Below are 20,735 nucleotides of genomic sequence, written 5' to 3'. Positions count from 1 at the left end.
AACAAACGAACCGAACTGAGTTGGTAATCAACAACGTCTACAAGCGTTGTATCAACATAAAGAGTATGAAGGTAAAAAAATAATTTTTGTGAAAGTGTGAGTATGGCTTTTAAAATGTCGTTTAATATCTTACAATGAACCAAGCAATGAACGTTCAACAACAGTTCCATAAAATGCGCCAAATTCTTGTAGAATTTATAAATCAGCATGTTACATTGGTAGCCTATACAAAATGTTTAGAACAAATAGCATACAAGCCATCGTTAAAACGTCATCAAGCAATATAATCCGGTTGAAAATATAAGCAAGAAACCATATTGTCAAAAAGAGGACTTTTGAGCATTTTTTAGCGTCCTTGAAGGACAATTCATTTTTCTTGAAAAAAGATGACAAATCCTCTTAAAAGAGGACGTATGGTAGCCCTAGATGTGTCTAAAATTGCAAATAAACATTGCATGAAATTTTTTACTTAATTGCATTGCTGGAGCCTGGAATTTAATAAGATTCGGTATTCTGGATTCGATTTAGTATTCCGTAATTGTATTACACAACACACAGTTCGAGACAGACCTCGAAGCGACAATCGCTTTTTGCGCATTTACTAGCAACCAAGCCTATCTCAGCTAGTTTGGTCTCTAAGTTTGCCTTGAACTGACGTCATATCACCAGATGTCATTGACAAGTTTGCCACTTCCAGGTAGCGTGAGAGAGAAGCGCAAGAGAGCGTGAGAAAAAGGTTGCTTGGTTGTGGGCCTCAATTGTAAGGAAGTGAGTTTTTCAACCGGTACCAGATGTCTTGGCAATGGATTTAGCCAATGTTAATTAGATTGTGCAGTTGCATTTTAAGGGAATCCTTTCTCCAAATTGTTTCACTCAGTTCATGTTTACATTGTTGCTAGAATGTTATGTTGCTATGCAGGTACGGTACTTGCTGTTAATTTTTTTGAAGTGCATTGGCTCAGTAAATATTGCAATATTTAACCATGAATGAATATGCATCAAATTCAAGCATAGTTTGTAACCTTGTTATATCAAACCTAGTTCACTGGTATTGACAATACACATTCATTGAATGTGATAGACAGTTAATATTGATTTTGAACAAATTTATAGAAATGACACTTGTATGCTCACTGCTACTGCAAGCTATCTTTTTTGTGGATATCAAAGTTCAACTCTTCAACATTCATGTTTAGATTAAAGCTTATATATTGTTTAGATTATATGTTTGGATTATAGTTGTATATGATATAGGTTTTGTGTTGCTTCAAAAGAAATGGATGCTTTGTTACCAGTAATAAACAAACTGCAAGATATCTTCAACACAATTGGAAGTGATGCAATTCAACTTCCTCAGATTGTTGTTGTTGGCGTTCAGGTATAGGAAGTGAAATTGTTGTGCTGGTATTAGCATTCTGGTTATCTGCATAAAGTCTTGGGATAATAGCAATAGCATGTAATTTTTCTAGCTTTGTAACTGCTAGGCACATAATTATGTACCGTATTCGCTTTTTTGACTTTGAGTTTATGCAAATAAGTTTAACCTTATTGTTTTATGAAAAGGTTTGATTTAAGAATAACGTAAAGATTTTAGTTTGTGTTGCTGGCAATGCTGTCAGCTTTACAAAAATGCTATATATATAATGTTTATCTACGTTTCCAATAGATTACAGTCATACGCGCCGACTTCTGGGGGGCGGCGCTCCCCGTAAATTTATGGTTGAAAGGCAACAAAAATGGTGATTACAAGTGGTGTTTTAAAGGTAAAACACTTCGCGAAAGAGATTTAGATAATTTAAACGGACTTAAAGAATGCCGAAAGCAAGAAAAGCCTACGTTGCTCTTGCCTGCAAAACAGCAGCTGATCGCATGGCTTTCTCATACCGTATGGAAATTTCAAAGTAGATGGTAGAGTAACTTACGCTGCTGGAATAGTCACGTAACTATTCATGGCAATATTCAGTAAACCAGCTAAATTAGACGCGCTATTTTCAACGAGGTCTTCCTGCTGTGAGACAATTATGATTCAACAGAACGCATTGTTTTCTTCGCAATGTGTGAAAATTACATCGAAAACCGATAAAAGAAAAGGTGTTTAATGGTCTTGGTCGCAGATATTGCCTGCATTAACGACGTCTCTTACCGCTATTATCACCTAGCTCAGAGTGGCCCAAACCCTGGCACGCGGGCCGTATGTGGCCCGCGTGAAGCTTTTGTGCGGCCAGCGAACACTTCGTGCATGCCGGAATTATCAGTGCTAAATCCAAGGTTTAAAAATACACCTACGTTTTATAAATACATTATATTCGCCACAACCCTAAATAAGTCGCGCATAATCGGGTCAATAGGTAACTATGAGGAACAATGTCGGGTTGTGACGACACAAACGTGCGTTGATATTTTGCTTTTGCTGCTAGCACTTTCTCTGTTATGAAGGCACTTTCTCCGTTATGAAGCGATTAAAAAGCGACACACGGAACAGAATGGCTGATGAAACCCTGGATGCCTGCTTACGTCTGTCGACCAATGAATTTAAACCAGAGATCGACACTATATGCAAAAGCAAAAAACAATAAATTGTTTTGGTTTGCTAATTTGTTGACGTGTTATGTATCGTATCTTTTTTACTAGCTGAAAATCACTTTTTGAGTCGCAAGCAGAGATGAAAAAGTGAGTTAGGCGTGCAGCAAAACATTAGGTCGATCAGAACAGCAAACTCAGTCCTTTCATTGCAACTGTATTTTGTCAGCGACAAGATTTGTTAATGTTCATAGCCTGCGAACCCAACCGTAAGAATGTAGCTAAAACAGATCGAAATGTATAGAAAAGAAGTTCAAAATTGCAACCTAGTTAAGTTTTTATTTAACAACGTTTCTACTTTCAGCAACGCGTTATCATTTATCACTATGCGGCCCGTGAAGTTTTTCTCAGACTCTAATGTGGCCCTTCATGTTCGCAGTCTTGAACCACCCTGACCTAGCTAACCTGACATCATTGTTTTATGCGGCCGCTAAGGTTTGACATCGACTTTAACGATCATGGAATGTTACGTAATAATAAGAACGATATATCCTACACGCAAAAATAAAAAAATAATTTCTTAAAACAGCTCTTTCTGTTTTGTCTCGTGAGCTTTGCATATTGCTCAACAAGTGCATAAAGTTTAGAATTGACAAGAAATCATTGAATTTGAAAATTAAGTTTGAATCACTGCAAATAAACGTATTCAAAAGTTTTACTTAGGCCGACGCGATTTCACACTCCGTAACCTACGTCGACAATGATTTTTAGTGCGTTCATTTTGAAAACTGCCGAGCTGGAGACAACAGCATGTCCCGTGTTAGTTGAACTTGCCTTTTTGAGGTGAAAATCACTTGCGAACATCTCGACCTTTACTCGAGTATATAAAGCCTACTGTATTCAATAAAAGACTACAAAGACTTTCGATAAAAAACAGAAGAGAAAACACTTCGCCGTTGTCAACGCTTTGAAGGTAAGTAATTAGCGAAACGAGGTTAATAAAACTGATAGCGGGTTTTCACTCTGCTTGAGATCATGATTTTTTTGCGTTTTATTTCGATAACTTCACTGTCTTGATTGTTGTTATTCACTCGCACGAAACGGAAACGAATCGTCTTGTTTTCCAACTGTTCCAATTACGAGCTAACAATATCAAAATTTTTACAACTAGGCGTACTGCATGCATAAAACTAATCGTTTCAAGCAGCGGTTCTAATGAATTCGGTTTGTGACCTATTTGTCTATATATAATAAACAAGACACTAAGCTTAATCAAAGACTATTTTAATTGAGTAAAATAGCGTTACGGTTATGACATCATCACCTTTCTCACCCCCCAAGGTTTTTTGAAAAGTCGGCGCCTATGATTAGATTATAGAAACACTTTGCGAACAATCAAAGTAGAAAAATATATGGTAATAAAAACATTTATGCTTCAGAGTAGTGGAAAAAGTTCTGTACTTGAAAATATAGTTGGACAAGATTTCCTTCCTCGAGGAACAGGAATCGTTACAAGACGTCCACTTGTGCTGCAGCTTGTCCATGTGGAAGAGAAAGAAACAAATAAAAAGACACCCAATGATGGTTTGTTGAATGAGTTACAGATTTCTGGTTATCAACGAACTGCTTCATAGCTTACTGTTTGTATGCATTCATATTCATTCATTGTATGCATATTATTCTGTTGATGTGCAGTAAGTGTTACAAACGTTTTTCAAATATACCTAGAAGTTACCAAGTTCAACTTTCCAACAATGAAGGTTCTTAGATTTTCCAGCAATGAAGGTTGGCAACACTACTGTCATTTTTTTTTTTGGCTTAAATCTCACAACTTGGAATTACTTTTGCGGATTTTTAATTTGCATTGTGGTCTGTTATTCTGTCGCACCACCTTTTGAACTTGTTTGGTGTATCTGCTGCTATAGTTTTAAATAGAAATTTCAAATTCTTCAATCATGTACACTTTTCTATTCTTATTTTTTTTCATTTCAACTTTCTATTAACACACCAAACAGTGTGAATTATAAACAGTATTTATTATATGTGCACATAAAACATGTGAAGATGTTTGTACTGGTCTCTCGGCTTTGCCATCTTGAAATACATAAATTAATCTTAGCTTAAATTTCATGCTTAAAGGCACCTTTATGTATTTTTATGCTGTGTTCTGTAATGTTGTTGCCAAATTTGTTCAATAATTTTATGATTAAAGTCTCTTTCAGATGATTCTGACGGTGCGAGTAGTGAAGGAAGTGACAAAAATGAAGTTCGGGAATGGGCAAAATTTCTTCACACCAAAGATAAAGTGTATTATGACTTTCAAGAAGTGAAACATGAAGTTGAACGTGAAACAGAAAGAATGTGTGGCGACAACAAAGGAATATGTACTGATGGAATTCTTCTCAAAATCTTCAGTCCTAAAGTGCTTAATTTAACTCTGGTTGATCTACCTGGGCTGACAAAGGTAAGGGCTGATATCAAGTGATATAAACACGACGAGTTGAAAACGTTTTTAACATTTTTGTTCAGAGGCCAAAAAAATTAACAACAGAAGCAATATACAAAAACTATCTAAAAATCTCTTATCCATTGCACACACTGAAAAGATGTCACATTCTTTGGCAGGAAGGTGAGCTGTCTTTCGTCAGTAACTCATTGAGTAGGCTAGGCTATTGAATAGGCCTATATGGATTTACAGCAGTTCCTGCTTATTTTTAGAGCAGGCAGTACCAGAGCAATTTTTCATGCCAATTAATATCTGTCTCATCCAAGGGTTTGTAAACTTTTAGGCTGCCCCTTAGTGGCCCTTGAGGTCACTTGTAAAACTTTACGCCCACCTTTTCTCGTTTCAGTTAAAGACCAAAGTCAAACTACATAACTTTTCCATGTTTTGGATGTTAAAACAAACTTTAATTTCTTTTTTTCATTCATAAATCAATAGGTTAAGTGGATCACAATCTAGTTTTCCTTGCATTAATGAGAAGGGTGTGCAGTAGCTGCTTTTTCAAGGATACGCTTTATGCCGCCGTCCGATTGACGCGATCCCTAAGCCGCAAGACGCGAATGCCGCAAGACCTGAATCCCACAATTCATGAATGACTCGATATTTGATTGTTTCTTGCTAAAATTAATTGTTCTTTTAGATTTCTAAAGAACAATCGATTTCGATCGGGTCATACCAAAACCTTTTTAAAAGTGATGCCGAGTCTATTTCCTACGTGTCTGCTCTGTAGAGTGCTCAGAGCAATGCCTATCTGAGGTGGATACAGCGCTATATAAAAACACGGCATTTGTTCATCATTTCAACTCTAGATTCCAGTTGGTGATCAACCTGACGACATCGAGCAACAACTTCGGGATCTTACACTTCGCTACATTTCGAATCCCAACTCGATCATTGTGGCGGTGTCACCCGCCAATGTTGACTTTGCTACCTCTGAGGCTCTGAATGTGAGTGTGTTGGGTTTGTTTTTTGCAGCTTTTGAATCGTAAGTTTTTCTGGCCAGTTGAGAGCATGTATTCACAAGTGAAGACTAGTGAATGTGATTGTCTATATATACCAGTTTGCAGCAAAATATTTTTGATTAAATGGTGTCATTTCACTTGAAGATCTATGTAAGAGATAGCAGGGGCAGGTTTTTTAAGGTTTGGTTTGGGTGACCGCTAAGTAGTTTTAAGAGACTGCAAGTGTCTCATTTAAATACCAAAAAATAGCCATAACTACATACAATCAACGCAACATAAAATGAATTATTCGACAAGGCACAGCTTAAATGATTGTGACAGCAACCAAACAGCCTGCCCAACACGGCCGCCAAACAAGTTTGCTGCACAATCAAACAAAGTGTGCTTGTTGGCTTCTGCTTGTTATGTTTCCACACGTAAAAACTGATCATTATGCGCCATAAATCAGAAATAAACATTGACGAGTATCGAAGGTGCACTTCTTTTGTGAATAACTCTTTGATTCAGCTGTTAGCTGTACCTCCACTTATTCTTTTTTCCAGACGTGAACTATTGATCGTAGGCTATATTCGTATTATCGACAAGACATAGCGAGAAACAATCATTACTTTTCTACTGTAGTTGCAAGTCCAAATTTTGGGAAACCGCTGGAGAAATTTGGGGGACCGTTTCGGTCCCCCAAAACACCTTTAAAAAAACACTGATGCAGGGGTATCCTGCAAAATAACGTGTTTGTGAAACCAGTACCACGTTTATGCCAAGTTACAGAAAAAATCAGTAGAGTGAATAGCTGCATACTTAACAACGATTGTAGCACGATTGATCAAACTACAGTTGAAAGCCGTTGATTTCCACTGCTTGTTTGTACTTGTCTGGTTATCAAGACACCCCAACCAGTTTTGTTTTCCAGTTTACTTAACTTATGATTATCGACTTGCATCAGACAAGATTTGTCAATACCTGAACCAAAAAACACACACAAAAATAAATGATGCTTTTTCTTCAGATTGCGAAGCAGGTTGATCCCGATGGGAGGCGAACTCTTGCTGTTGTCACCAAACTCGATATCATGGATGCAGGAACAGATGCCATTGATGTCTTATGTGGAAGAACCATTCCAGTAAAACTTGGGATCATTGGTAAGATTGAAAAGATTTGATAAAGTCTTTTTGGTGCTTGGTGATTGAACTTTGCGAGCAATAAGTCTGCACAGTGCTCAATGCTTTACTGTACAATTGAGCCAGTATAGCATTGCATTAGTCAGTGGAGTTCTATTTGAACAAGATATGGGCCCGATAACTCTTCCAGCCAAAACTTTGGAATGCAAATGTTTTTTATGCTTTTTTCGGTTCTATGTACAACAATATTACAGAAAAAATGCCCGAGTTTTGCCACCGCATTTTCCGCGCGTTACGTTTTTTCCAAGAAAATGGCTACCATTTAAACTAAGTGACCAGTGAAACTGTCCGAATTCCCTTTTTTTTTATTAACATACTACTTAGTGCTGCTTTATTTTTTTAGTCTAAAAATTGTGCACTTACTAGCATGGGCATGATAACAAGTACTGATGAGTAACCAAATTGTTATTTTCTGATTGCATCGCCTTTTGCAACCACTATTGCTATGACTCAGTGCAGCTTTGCAGCCAAAGTACTCATCGGCCAATATTAGATCTTTGTGTTTATACCAAGGTCTGGGATAGCCCTCTCAGTTCGTGTCTATTATGTTGCAGGCGTCACCAACCGCAGCCAGCTGGACATCAATAAGCGGAAGACAATTGAAGAGGCTTTGAAAGACGAGCAAGCGTTTTTCCAAAAGAAATACCCATCGATTGCGAGTAGAAACGGAACAAAATTTCTTGCCAAGACTTTGAACAAGTTTGTAAATACATACGACACGCATTCGCCTATGACTCGATTTATAAAGCCCTCAGCAACAACTTTCAGTTGTACGATAACTTTATCTAAGGGTCAAGGCCAGAAGTCGTTTAAACTTGGTGATATACAGTGCAAACGATAATCCCACAGCTTTTTTTCATAAAAGTATGTTATCTAGCAAAAGGTATCAGTTGCAAAGAGTTGGTTTCCCTCCTCTAGCGGTTCATGCTGTTACTCGCATGGACTTTCACCAACAACAAGCATGACTCCCACGGGATAGTTAAAATATCATTACAACCCACCAAATTTGTCTCAGCTGCAAAGTTTTTTTTTTTCATCTCCTCGAAGTCTTTTTTTTTCTGCAAGTAGATGTTATGGCAGAATGTAGGAGTAGATATTCCAATCTTTGTTATTTCAGATTTTGGTATATTTTGACCATATCGCATTTTTTTCGAACTTTGTCATAGAGATGTTAACCACACGTTGTCCCAAAAGCAGTGAAGTCGTGACAATAAATACATGACTGAACATTGAACAATTTTGTAGAAACGACTCCTCACTTGTTAAAATTCTTTCAAATTTTACTTCATCTCCTCTGTTCGTAACAGCTTAAAGTTGGTAGCTTTTAACGCGAAATTTCTCTACGAGTTTCATGTAAAAACATCTGACAAACAGTGTTAACAAACTTAGGTGTGACAAAACGTTTGAGAACTGAGTTGGATATCTGAAAATACCAGACCCAAAAAACATAAATTTAATGTTACTCGGCTTTATCATTTAAGGGTCTGGATTAATGAATGGAAGTTTTCAATGCTAAGTTAACCGAGTGAATACATGAGACCTGTATTGCATGATTGTGCACTCAATAACTTACCTACTTTGTTACTTACGATTTATATCACGATATTTTCATTGAAGGTTACTGATGCACCATATCCGTGACCGACTGCCTGATCTGAAGACGAGAATCAATGTTTTGGCCGCACAATTTCAAAGCTTGCTGACGTCATACGGTGACGAAGTTCTTGACAAAAACGCCACTTTATTGCAAATAATCATGACGTTCGCATCGGAATACTGCAATACCATTGAAGGAACATCGAAAAATATTGAGACTAAAGAATTGTAAGCACAAGATTCTGCTTTTAGTTTTGTTTGTTCGATTAGTCGTCAGTTTTAAACTTACAAAGCGCAAACCTGGCCGTGGCATTGGCCACTGTTACTGTTACATACACGTATTACTCGCAGTTAACGCTTAACAATGACATATCTCTTGAGAATTGCAGTAATCTTGCTTATGTTAATGAGTTGTTGGTATTTTTTGTAAATCTAAACAGGAATAGTTTCAGAAGCAAAGTGGTTTACACACATCTTCAGTGAAATAAACTCTCAATATAAAGAATGGAATGTAAACTGTAAAAATCAAACTAGAATTTAACAACCGCTTCGAAAACTCAACTGTTTTCTTTAATGTTGTAACTCATTCGAATGCTTATACTAATAATCCAATCTCCCAAAATGTTCATGCACTTGGCCGCGTTTAACGATAGAGCAGAAGCTTGCTTAAGGCCATGGGTTTTGAGGTATAATATATTATCTTCGTTGACGAAGAAGAATTCAATTCTCACGATACATCCATAACGTTGCCTGTGTCATCTCACCCTTGTCTAAGCCCATAGGACATCAATTGATTTCCTTGACCTTTCAGTCGACATGTTCTTTTAAGTGATTCACACCTTGCATTGTGGAGTATTTTCCACTGTCAGCTACTTATCTTGATAATTGTATTTCAGATATGGCGGCGCTAGGGTCTGTTATATATTTCATGAAACTTTTGGGAAAACGTTGGAACAAATCACGCCGCTAGGTGGCCTCACCGATCTCGACATACTCACAGCCATACGTAACGCCAGCGTGAGTTGGTTTAAGATCTTGTTTAAAATAAAGGCAAAACGCATCACGCTTATGAATGAAAATGGTTGCATTTGTATGACTGTATTTTGTGTATCGCGTCTATTATTAAACTTGTCCTGAAAGTAAGATTGTCTTACTCTGTCGTATATATTCTATCGCCTACGATGCATGGTAGCGTTTGTGATAATGGTTAATGAAAATGTATTGAGGTTTTTAGACGTTTTGATATTTACACATTTTTTCACAGTAGGCCTACAAAAAGTTGTTCCAAGCGCTACTCTTAATAAAAAGGGTCGGTGATTCACAAATACCAAAACTAAAATAACTTGTAAAATATTACTTTTCGTGAACTGACTACGATTTAGTTCATTCCGCGTATATAACGTATATAAATTTTTGATAAGTGATCAATTCAACAAATGAATTTCATGCAAACTGATTTTCTAGGCGATTCGGTGGCGGTTCGTGGCTATTTTTAATGGATAAGCTGCCAAAATGTTTTATATTACATTTACATTCACCAATTTCAGAGGGATTGGTTTAACCGGGTTCTTGTTAGTTTTGTTGTGGGTACATCCACCCCTGAATATAAGATTACAAAAAAGAGCAACTTATGACGAGCTACCACGCAGGGTTCGCGGCCGTCCTGGTTTGTCCCTGAAGTATCTTTCGAGTTGCTGGTGAAGCGGCAAATCAAGCGACTAGAAGAACCTTCTTTGCGCTGTGTTGAGCTCGTACATGAAGAGATGCAGAGGATTGTTCAGCACACAGTCGCCCAGGTGATAGCAACAGCTGTCAATCAAATCTGACGCTTATACCTCGATTCAACGTCGAATGCGTAAGGACGTTCAATTGGTGTCGATGTGTCCGAATTGAGCGCCTGAGAAGGAGAGCAAGCATTGTATCATGTTTACGTCCGTCATATGACGCGGTGTGATGTCAAATATAAGGATTTCCGCAAGTGTTTACGTCACCAGATTATCTCAACTAGTGACAACGTTATTAACCATAAGTTCCTCATATACCTCCCATATGCATTATTGTGTTTACCAAATGTCGCTTACGAAAAGAAACGTCTAATCATAGTCTTTTTCTGCAAATTTACCTTATACCTAGTCACGTTCATTGACATTAAAGACGACATTTTTCACACTATAGAAACCGAAGTCTAAACATTCGAAATCTTTGTCCTGGCTACTGTAGCAAGATTCTGCGTCAATTTTCTTGTTCTACTGTAGTAACGTTAAATCATCGTTGTAAACATACTTATTTTCAACCAAATACAGGACATCATACGATTTCCAAATCTAAGGGACAGCATTGTAGAGGTGGTTACCCAGTTGCTAAGGAAACGGCTTCCTATCACCAACGACATGGTATGTACCAAAGTACATTATATCTTAGTGTAGCTTTAGACTTCCGTGCAGTTACTCAACGGTTTTATTTACGCAGACAGCAAATCAGTCGTTTTTTACGCTGACTCAACGCCGTATTGAATCAATGTGAAAAAAAGACTGATTTGCTGTCTAGGTAACAATAAACATGTAGAATCGATTTGTTATTGTAAATATGCATTGTATTTATGTAACTAATTGATCAAATCCTCTGTTCACTTTGCAGGTGTCAAACATAGTCGCTATTGAACTCGCATACATTAACACTAAGCACCCAGACTTCACAGAAGCCACATTTGTTTCCGAAGTTTTGCTCAATAATTTCCAGCAGAACAACGTGAGTGAAGTTTTCATTGTTTGACTTTTCATTTGTGTCAACAATTGTTCAATCACTTCTCATGCACTACAATTTATGTTTTTTCAATTAAGTTTTATCTTTTATGGTTTTCCATTAAAATTTACCTTTTCTTACATTGTATCCAGTATAAATGTAGACTGAAACTTACACCATCCGGGTTTCAACGTTTAGCAACGTTGAAACTATGTAAAGATGGCAGCTGTTTCTAGCTGAGTAATATCATTTTTCTCCTTTTCGAATTTTCTTTGTCTGATCCAATATCGAAAAATTTATATTCCTAAAACATGGAGAGCTGCTGGCAACCCTGATATTTTGAGATGAAGACCATTCTTTGTTGAAGCATGATGGGTGAGAGACAGACTGGCGTGTAATTTTCGACATAAATGAACACTTTAATATGAAGTAAAAGTTGGAACTAGGGATGGTGTAAGTTTCATGAGCTACTGAAGCACCCTAGCCTACTGTGCTGTTATTTATGTGTATATTTATCTTTTGCTTTTTAAGGAACCACCCAAACGACCAAAGCAAATCTCTGAGGAACAAGTGAGGCAGCGATTTAAGGTATCCACTAGTTGCTGATTATTGCCATCTCAAACGTTACACCTCGTTAATGCAACGCCGATGTTAAACAATGTCAAGGATTTTTATTTGGCCTAATTTCTGCTGTCTTTAATGTAATCTGTCGTATGCAAGCTCATCCGCCGGTGCTTAAAGATTTACTCCATTTAGCTTCGAAGGCACAGTAACCAAACTTAGTTTCCGCCATCAAGCAGTCTCTGCCTTCATTTGAGTGTCATCCCAACTAGCAACCATGCAATATTCAACCTTTTTACGCAGATTCAACGTCGAAGTAAAGTTCAGTCAATGTAAAAAGGTGGATTGTGCTACTTGAAATACAAACAGCCAATCATATTTCAATAAATGAACATTGCATTTACGTCACAGGGAGAAGGCGACGCCGGAAAGCGATTATCATCCAGCGTACCATCGTTGGACAGTGTCCTTCCTTCCAACAGCGGCTCCGTCAGAAATTTTATCGGTAGGATACAGTAATTTTTAATCAAATGAAATGAGATATTTTGTTAAAACTAAAAAAAACAGCTGTTGTCAAAAGTGGGTCTCCATCGTTACGAAATGTGTCCTAGCATGGACGTTTGCAATTTCTTTTTTGTTTTGATTCTATTTTATTGATGTCAGATCGCCAGCTCACATATTTAACGGCTGCAGATGTTGATTCAATGTAAAAAGGGTAGACTGTGCATTTGTGCAAGCCGAAAAGTAAAACTGCCGGTAGCCTGCTTCTTGTGCTAGCGTCATACAGTCACTGATGATGCACATGACGTTGAGATGTGGTACAGCTGTCACTGTAGGTTGATTTTGCGTTGCTGAACACTGGATCAATGTAGCAACGAAATCAACTCAAACTCAATTCGCTAAAACGAAGTTAGATGAAGTTGAAACCCTTCTCTCCAGCTCTCCATGCTTCAACTTCACGTACGAAACAAGTGAAATCAATACTTTTACATTGATTCAACGTTTGCAGACTACTTAATCCTTATCCATGGGAAACTGGCTAAGTTTTCAACTGGAGAATTTGCTTCTTCATTTTCTTCATCTCTCCAGGAATGCGGTGGAGTGGGAATGGAGAGTCCGATGGAGGAAGGAGCAGTTCGGGTTCTGGGTCCCAAAAAGATAAACCAGCAGCCGCTGAGCCGTCTCCTTATGGAAGTCCATCCCGTCAAGATATTGAAGGAGTGAATCTCCTCGATATTGTGAGTCTTGCTCTTGAGGTCTATAGTTTGCCTGTAGCGTTTTTGTTTAGTTATGTTTTCCATCGTAAATTTTTTTTTGCTCAAAACATTTCACTAACTCAGACCAGACATTTTGTACATAATTGAATACGTGAATTTAATAAGGGCCCAGTTCCACTCGTTTTTCAAATTGCACTTTTTGTGCTTTTCCGATTCTTTTCAGTGTCTTCAAAATCATATCTGAATATCGGCCAAATGTTTGAACTTGAAGTCTCATCATCATCGGCCATGCCTGAATAAGGCGTCGGCTACCGTGATTTTCCACAACGATCGATCGTCCATCGTTCTTATTAAATTTACAAAATCCTGGTTTGTCCATGTTCTTAAAGATTCTAGAAGAGTACAAAAAATTTCCAAACGTGGACGCTCCCGGTGCCCCTGACCAGGAAGCCGCCTTTCAATGTTTTCATTGATGCCAAGAAGGGCCCAACTCCAGCAATTGGGCCCATGTTGCACTCAGTCAGTTGAACGAATCAGGCGTATAGCTCAGTAACTATGGTACCCGGACATTTTGCCGAAAGACATTTTGCCGAAAGACATTTTGCCGAAAGACATTTTGCCGAAACTCATTTTGCCGAAACCCATTTTGCCGAAAGACGTTTTGCCGAATGGACATTTTGCCGAAAGGACTAATTGCCGAAAGGACTAAATGCCGAATGGACAAATTGCCGAAATTATACAAATGCATTATAATGTATTATCATAACCTAATAACACATAAATGTCATTCACAAACAGATTTCACTCACAAATTATGTGCGACAGCGCGTAGCCTAAGTATCCGACAGAAGTGTTATATAAGCAAACGTCTAATACTGATCTCCAAAACCTGTGGAGACTGCATATATACTTATAGATGGGACTTGGTGTCACTTAAACTAATACTGATTTCCAAAACTGTGGGGACTGTATATAAAGCAATTTTTAGGCAAACAACAGTAGCAAAGTAATTACTACTTCAAAGCCACTGCTTGCATGGTAACGAGACTTGGTGTCACTTCAAAATAATTACCAGTTCAAAGGCACTGCTTGCATAGCAATGAGACTTGCGACTTGGTGTCACTTCAAAATAATTACCAGCTCAAAGGCACTGCTTGCATAGTAACGAGACTTGGTGTTGCTTCAAAGTAATTTTTAAGCAAACAACAGTAGCAAAATAATTCTATTTCAAAAGCACTGCTTGCATAGTAACGAGACTTTGTGTCACTTCAAAGTAATTTTTTTCCAAATTGTTTCGGCAATTTGTCCATTCGGCAATTAGTCCTTTCGGCAATTAGTCCGTTCGGCAATTAGTCCTTTCGGCAATTTGTCCATTCGGCAATTAGTCCTTTCGGCAATTTGTCCATTCGGCAAAATGTCCTTCGGCATAATGTCCTTTTGGCAAAATGTCTTTCGGCAAAATGGGTTTCGGCAAAATGTCTTTCGGCAAAATGTCCGCGCACGGAAATTATACACTGCTACATACATCACAAGGAACCACACCAAAAGACCAAAGAAGCAAACAGGTTTCAGAAGGTGATGACATCAAGCTGAAAATTGCTCATACTATACTAGTATACAGTATCAGTTTTCCTCACCGGGTGTCTCACTATGGTGTTCAGGGGAACAAAAGGCGATATCTTGAATGTGATATCAATGTGCTCAGAATGTGCGCCTTTTCTTCAGAAGCATTATCCAGCACGATTTAGGTCCAAAACTATATATCGGAAGCAAGATAGCACAGGTCCAAAAGTACCTCATGTAAAAAGCCATGTCAACGCTATGGACATAGAAGCTGGAAGGGGTGTAAATGAGCTGGTGAGCTGTCTTTACGATTACATTTCGAACCACCTGGATGCTAATACACCGAATTTACACGTATTTACCGAGGTGTGTCGTGGCCAAAACTACAATAGTACAACGGTGCAGCATTCTTTGGTATTGCATGGCAAATTGGATTCCATAGCTCACCATCTGCCCACACGCAGTCATTGTTATCTGCCATGTGACGAAGAGTTTGGCATTACAGAGAGAATGCAGAGAAAGCGTCACCATGTCCAGCACCGGCTGCTGGAACGACATGATCTGTGAGCGCTTTCAGTTGACTACCATGAAAGGAAGTGACATAAAAAGACTACAATTTTTTTTTTGATAAAGTTACAAGATTAATGCTAAGGACCAGACTCCTCTAATCCAACTTAGCAGGCTACAAGTATGAATGCCATGTTGGAGCAAAGTTTTCGGCTTTTAAGGCCACCGTACTCTCTAGCTGAGTACTCCACCGATCCCCTCTACACAGGCCCTTGCTTCATTATTCCTTAGAAAGTGAAAGGCGTTCAATCACTGGCACGATATCTTGGAGGAGAAGAATGATAGTATATGACAACCTTGAATGCCTACGTGCCCCATTGTGGAACCGAAGAAGACTCTGACTATGAGGAGTAAATATTTGATTTTGAAACGCCTTGGACATTGCTGCATTATTGTTTTACCTTGTTCTCTGGATTTTAATCAATCTTTTTCTGCTCTGTGCCTATTTTCTCATAAAACCATTTGCAAAGAGTTTGCAGCACATGCATTCTCGTTGAGTTGAAAAAGGGCCCAATTTTGGGGAATTAACTTCCTCATAGTTTCTCTGCAGAATCATCACCGAGTGAAATTTTTAGGCAAAATACGTATCAGTATATCTCAGCATATAATCGATATCGAAGTTCCACCACAAAATTAAATGACCGAAATATTTAAATCACATTTATCTCGAAAATAACTTTGTGGAAATTGGGCACTTCTTGAATTCACGTATTCAATTGTATGTTTGCCATGCTATTTTTAAACCAGCGTTAAGCCTGAGAGATGTGTGGTTTTCGTTTTTCACTGTGGTGCGGACGTGGAGCTATCCCAGCTTGTAAAATCCATGGTTTTTACATTGACACGACGTCTTTAAGCGTTTAATTAGGTAAAAATGTTCGTTGCTAGCTGGGACACCAGTAAACGAGATCATTTGCATAGTTTTCATCGGTACCGACGTATTTTTCAGCCGATGCCGATATCCCGAAAATTGACGACGCGAGAAAAGCGTGACGTCGAGATCATTCGTCGGCTGATCAGCGCGTACTATAATATTGTAAAGAAGAATATTCAGGACAGGTACCAATAGACCAGCTTGTTGTTGTCCGCAAAGGTTGATTTTTGAAATGTCGGTGTTGTCATTCTGGATAGAAAATTGAAAGTGCGAAATGCAGAAACTAAACTCCTTCTCAGCTAACGCTTTGAAAAATTGAAAATGTTTTCTGCGAGTAATGCTTACTGATAGATATCTTTTTAGAGAATCCCTGATGGCGAATCAGCTGTTTTTTACATTGACTCAGCGTCTGCTGACGTTGAATCAATGTAAAAAAGGACTGGTTTGCTGGCTGGGATACTGCCCTCGCAGCTGTAGAATTGTGCAGCGGATAAGCTCACTTTCCAAGTATGCGATTCTGGTTCGACTCCAGGTTAGGCTGGTTGTTAAAAACTAGTTTCAGGGTAGTGAATTGGATGGATAATTGCACATAGTTCCTGGAAGAAGGCGGCTGATTGAAAGGAATTCACCGTCGCACCCTCGTTTGTGCTTGAGGCATAGTTTATTATAGAAAAGTTCATTTCCCATTCTGTGTAACTGAAAATAAAAATAAGCGATGCTTTCAACTAGCAAATTGTCTGTTTTCGTAATTAGTTACTTTTGCCTGACTGCATGCACTGCATCTCCCACTTTTCTCCATTTTGTGGCTTTGTCTTCCAGTGTACCAAAAGCAGTCATGCATTTCCTTGTCAATTTCGTCAAGGACCATCTTCAAAGCGAATTGGTTGGTCAGTTGTACAAACATGACCAAATCGAAAGGTTATTAACAGAATCGGATTCAATTTCCGAACGAAGAACAGAAGTCGTAAACATGCTGCAGGTACGAAAGCTTCATGCGGAACGCGGCAACTGTGCAAGTTCAGCATTTTGTGGCTTTTCAGAATATTTTTAAGCTATCCTCGTGTCGCTATATTGTAAGAATGTCGAATTTTGCTCTCTGGGTACTGATCTATGCTACTGACAAAATGTTGAAAGCGATTAAATCGCTCAATTAATGGTTTACCTATCTAGCGAAACTTGCCTTTTTTTACATCGTTTTAACTTGCAACAACGTTGAAAAAGGGTGCTTCTGCTTGCTGGGTATAACTTAGGAGGCTGAAACGGTTATAATCACAGAAGGAAACAATGCCTGCCCTTCGATGTGAAAGTGTCAAAAATGATGATAAAGTTATTTGGACTCTTATGAATCCTCTGTGTTTGCTTTCAGGCACTCCAATCTGCCAGTCAAGTCATTGGAGAGATACGAGACGCTCATGTTTGGTGATATGATGTTTTCACATATTTACTTCAAGTCCGCTTCTAATGCAGTGTTTTCAATCATTTCTTTGTATTTCGTACTGAATATAATTTTAACTTGCATGACTTCACGCTTGTTGACTTATGGCAATAAGCGTTGGGCAACACTGTTCCCGGCTTCTGCCTGTGAAAACAGCATTTCCATACGACGGATTTCACGTTGTGGTAATGTTAGATGTAGTAGTTGTAACATTTGTTGTGCATGTTAAAAATGCGAACACTGTCAGAAGTTGTAAGTCCTGCTTGAATTGCTAATCGATCGCGACACAGACTGCAAATTTGTTGTTTTTTGCATTGATTCTACCTCTGCAGACTGTAGAATGTAAAAAGCGACTGATTTGCTGTCTGGAGATGCGCCATGAGATTTCATGAACAACACAATCGGTTTGCCAATATACAGTAGTCAGTGATTTTCTGTACACTTCTAAACATTTGCACATGATCAAGGTTGGCATTTTTTTCTATACTAATTTTTGATGAACCATTTCTCTGTTTAGAAAATTTAAAAGTAACGTATTGCTGTCTCGTTGTTTGACCGCTTACGGGGACAAAACCGAAAAAAAAACGTCATTGGCAACTTAAAAAAATGCAAAACAAGCCTGGTTGAAATATTTTTGTTACTTATACTAATAACCAATAAACCACATGTGCTGCACAGTGCACACTTCTTAAACTGGTTAACATGGTGTGACTTAAAACCACCTTCAAGAGTATTTTGAGCTACAGAGCATTCTCAATTAAAGCATTTTCTCGCCTTCATGAAAAGATTATAAAGGATTTTGATAATTACATTGTTCCATGGCTACCTGGAGATACGGCCTGATATGTCACATTCTGCAAAAATTTCCAAATTTTACCAACTTTTAGTAAACAAAGACAATTTGATTTATACAATTTTAATCAGACTGTTAATCCCTCGTTAACAGTCTGATTGGACGTTTTTTTACTACATAGCCATGCAATGTTGCTATGTTTAAATACGGTATGTTAACATCTATCGTGGTGTATTGTGCTATTACAGCCCTTCAGCTTTGTGTTACGTATTTTTTTTATAGATGATTTGTGGTGTAACTTTATATTGCATTTGGGTAGCAAAAAGTCTGGTCAGTTGCGCTTACTAAATTTGCAAAAACTATTTACAACAAGTGCATTGACAGAAGATGATATTCTTCTCTGCAGACATTGAATCAATGTAAAAACGACTAGTTTGCTGTCTGGGATGTTATCTAAACACTATCCCTATATCGCACTCTTTACACTTAAGCGGAAATCAGTCCATTTATGTACTGATAGTTTTTCGTCTTTCCACTTCTTTCTGTTCTGACACTCTACTAGAAGATTTGTTGTTTTCAAACGTAACTGAAATTCCTATTTACAAGCATCAAGACGACGCTGTGAAAGTTTAGAAATTTTTTTCGTTGTAGGCTGTAGGGTTTTTTCAGCTAAAGCGTTACTGTTAAATTTGGTTGGTTTTTCGTTTTGCGTCGTGATATAAAAAGCTGAAGAAAAATGTTGAAAGGCCAAAATGGTGTAAAAATGGCCTGAGCTGTGCCATCATACTCATAATTTTTACTATTGAGTACCCAGCTAGCACAATCCGTCTCTGTTACATTGCAAAAGGGACGGTTGTTGCTCAACCCAAGGCCTGGGCGCCGTATGAACACCAGTAACACTTGATCATTGCTGCGCTAATCTGAAACGACTACTTCATGAATCACACGTATTTTTTCATTCATTTAGGAAATGCCATTGCTGTTATTTTAACGTTGTTCTATGTTGTTTACTCTTGTACCATACCGTAGACTACCGAGATACCTGCAAAGACCTTTCTACCGCACAAAGTTTGCGATAAAACTTGTACATGAAATTGCAGTCAGATGAAAGAATAGGCTGTACCTTCGACTGTTACGTTACTATGTAATGAAACTTAGGATTTTCTGCTTCATTTCTTTCTTCTGTAACTTTTTTTTGCGTAAATTATATCAAAATTGTCTGTTCCTGTGTTTACAACTTTGCAATTACATTCAATTAATTCACAGGCTTGCCAGGTGCATGGCTGTGAATTATCATAGCGCAGTTGTCAAACGTTGTGAAGATAAGTGCAGGAAAGCTCTCTTTGACATCACTGCTGCATTTCTGTTGTGTTTTTTTTGTGGTCGCTTCCTGTTTTAAATCTGTTTTTATTTGTCAGCCTGTTTGAGTTGACTGCAGAGGAAAGTTAGAATCAGCGATAAGGGGGATAATTGCAGTTTTGAGCACTCGCAATTTTTTCAATTTTCTCTTTTTGAAACTGTGCCAAAGCATCTATGTCAGACTCCAAACGCAGCTACAAATCGTAAAGCAAAGTTTTGCAGTCAATCCATATAGAAACAAATCGTTTAGTGCTTGAATTATTTTGAAGCACTTGGAGAGTACCAACCCCGCACAGTAGCAGATTCAGGAGGGTCATGAGGGGTTTGGGATGATTGCCGCTAAGAGGGTCATAATGGGTTTGGGATGATTGCCGCTAAGAGGGTCATGAGGGGTTTGGGATGATTGCCGCTAAAACACAGAGATGTAACTTTATTTAGGTGTTTTTGCAAGATCGAATTAATGTGGAACACTATTGATAAATCTAGTGTTGCATCCCGCTTCCTCAATTTAGTGGTCATCAGAGATGACTCTGCACCTTTAGACACTTATGATTTCAAGACAGAAATGCAAGGTTGTTTGTCGTGAGATGAGAATACAATTTTAGAGCGATGTTTACTATAGCTTACCTCTATTGTGACTGACGTTGTGGGCCATCAAATAGTCTTATTACGTCACGTTTTAGAATACTATGACTCTGCAATAAAAAAGTACCCTAGCATGTTTGACAATGACCTACACCAAAACTTATCATTCAAAAATGAAAATTTACTCAGAAAACTTTTTTTTTTTTATCTTTTGTCTGCGATACATTTTTCGACTTTTAGAAGTGGTCATAGGAAAGTGTGTCTTCTGCGTATTTTGACATTA

General features: G+C 38.1%; 1 protein-coding gene across 1 annotated transcript; it reads left to right on the top strand.

Moving 5' to 3' along the window:
* Nucleotides 1–1,260: 1,260 nt before the first annotated feature.
* LOC145770835 (dynamin-1-like protein) lies at nt 1,261–19,925 on the top strand. Its single transcript, XM_082582567.1, has 17 exons — nt 1,261–1,378; nt 3,960–4,104; nt 4,743–4,984; nt 5,833–5,970; nt 6,992–7,124; nt 7,718–7,862; nt 8,781–8,987; nt 9,656–9,776; nt 10,409–10,555; nt 11,063–11,152; nt 11,397–11,507; nt 12,033–12,089; nt 12,474–12,567; nt 13,152–13,300; nt 16,356–16,465; nt 17,100–17,259; nt 17,647–19,925. Exons 1-17 carry the CDS (start codon nt 1,277–1,279, stop codon nt 17,701–17,703), a joined length of 2,208 nt encoding a protein of 735 aa, XP_082438693.1. The 5' UTR covers nt 1,261–1,276; the 3' UTR covers nt 17,704–19,925.
* Nucleotides 19,926–20,735: the final 810 nt, after the last annotated feature.

The sequence above is a fragment of the Aplidium turbinatum genome, chromosome 5 (genome assembly GCF_918807975.1).
Source record: "Aplidium turbinatum chromosome 5, kaAplTurb1.1, whole genome shotgun sequence".
NCBI classification, from domain to species: Eukaryota; Metazoa; Chordata; class Ascidiacea; order Aplousobranchia; family Polyclinidae; genus Aplidium; species Aplidium turbinatum.
Note: the sequence above shows the minus strand (reverse complement) of the source record. Positions and strands in the feature narration are given on the sequence as shown.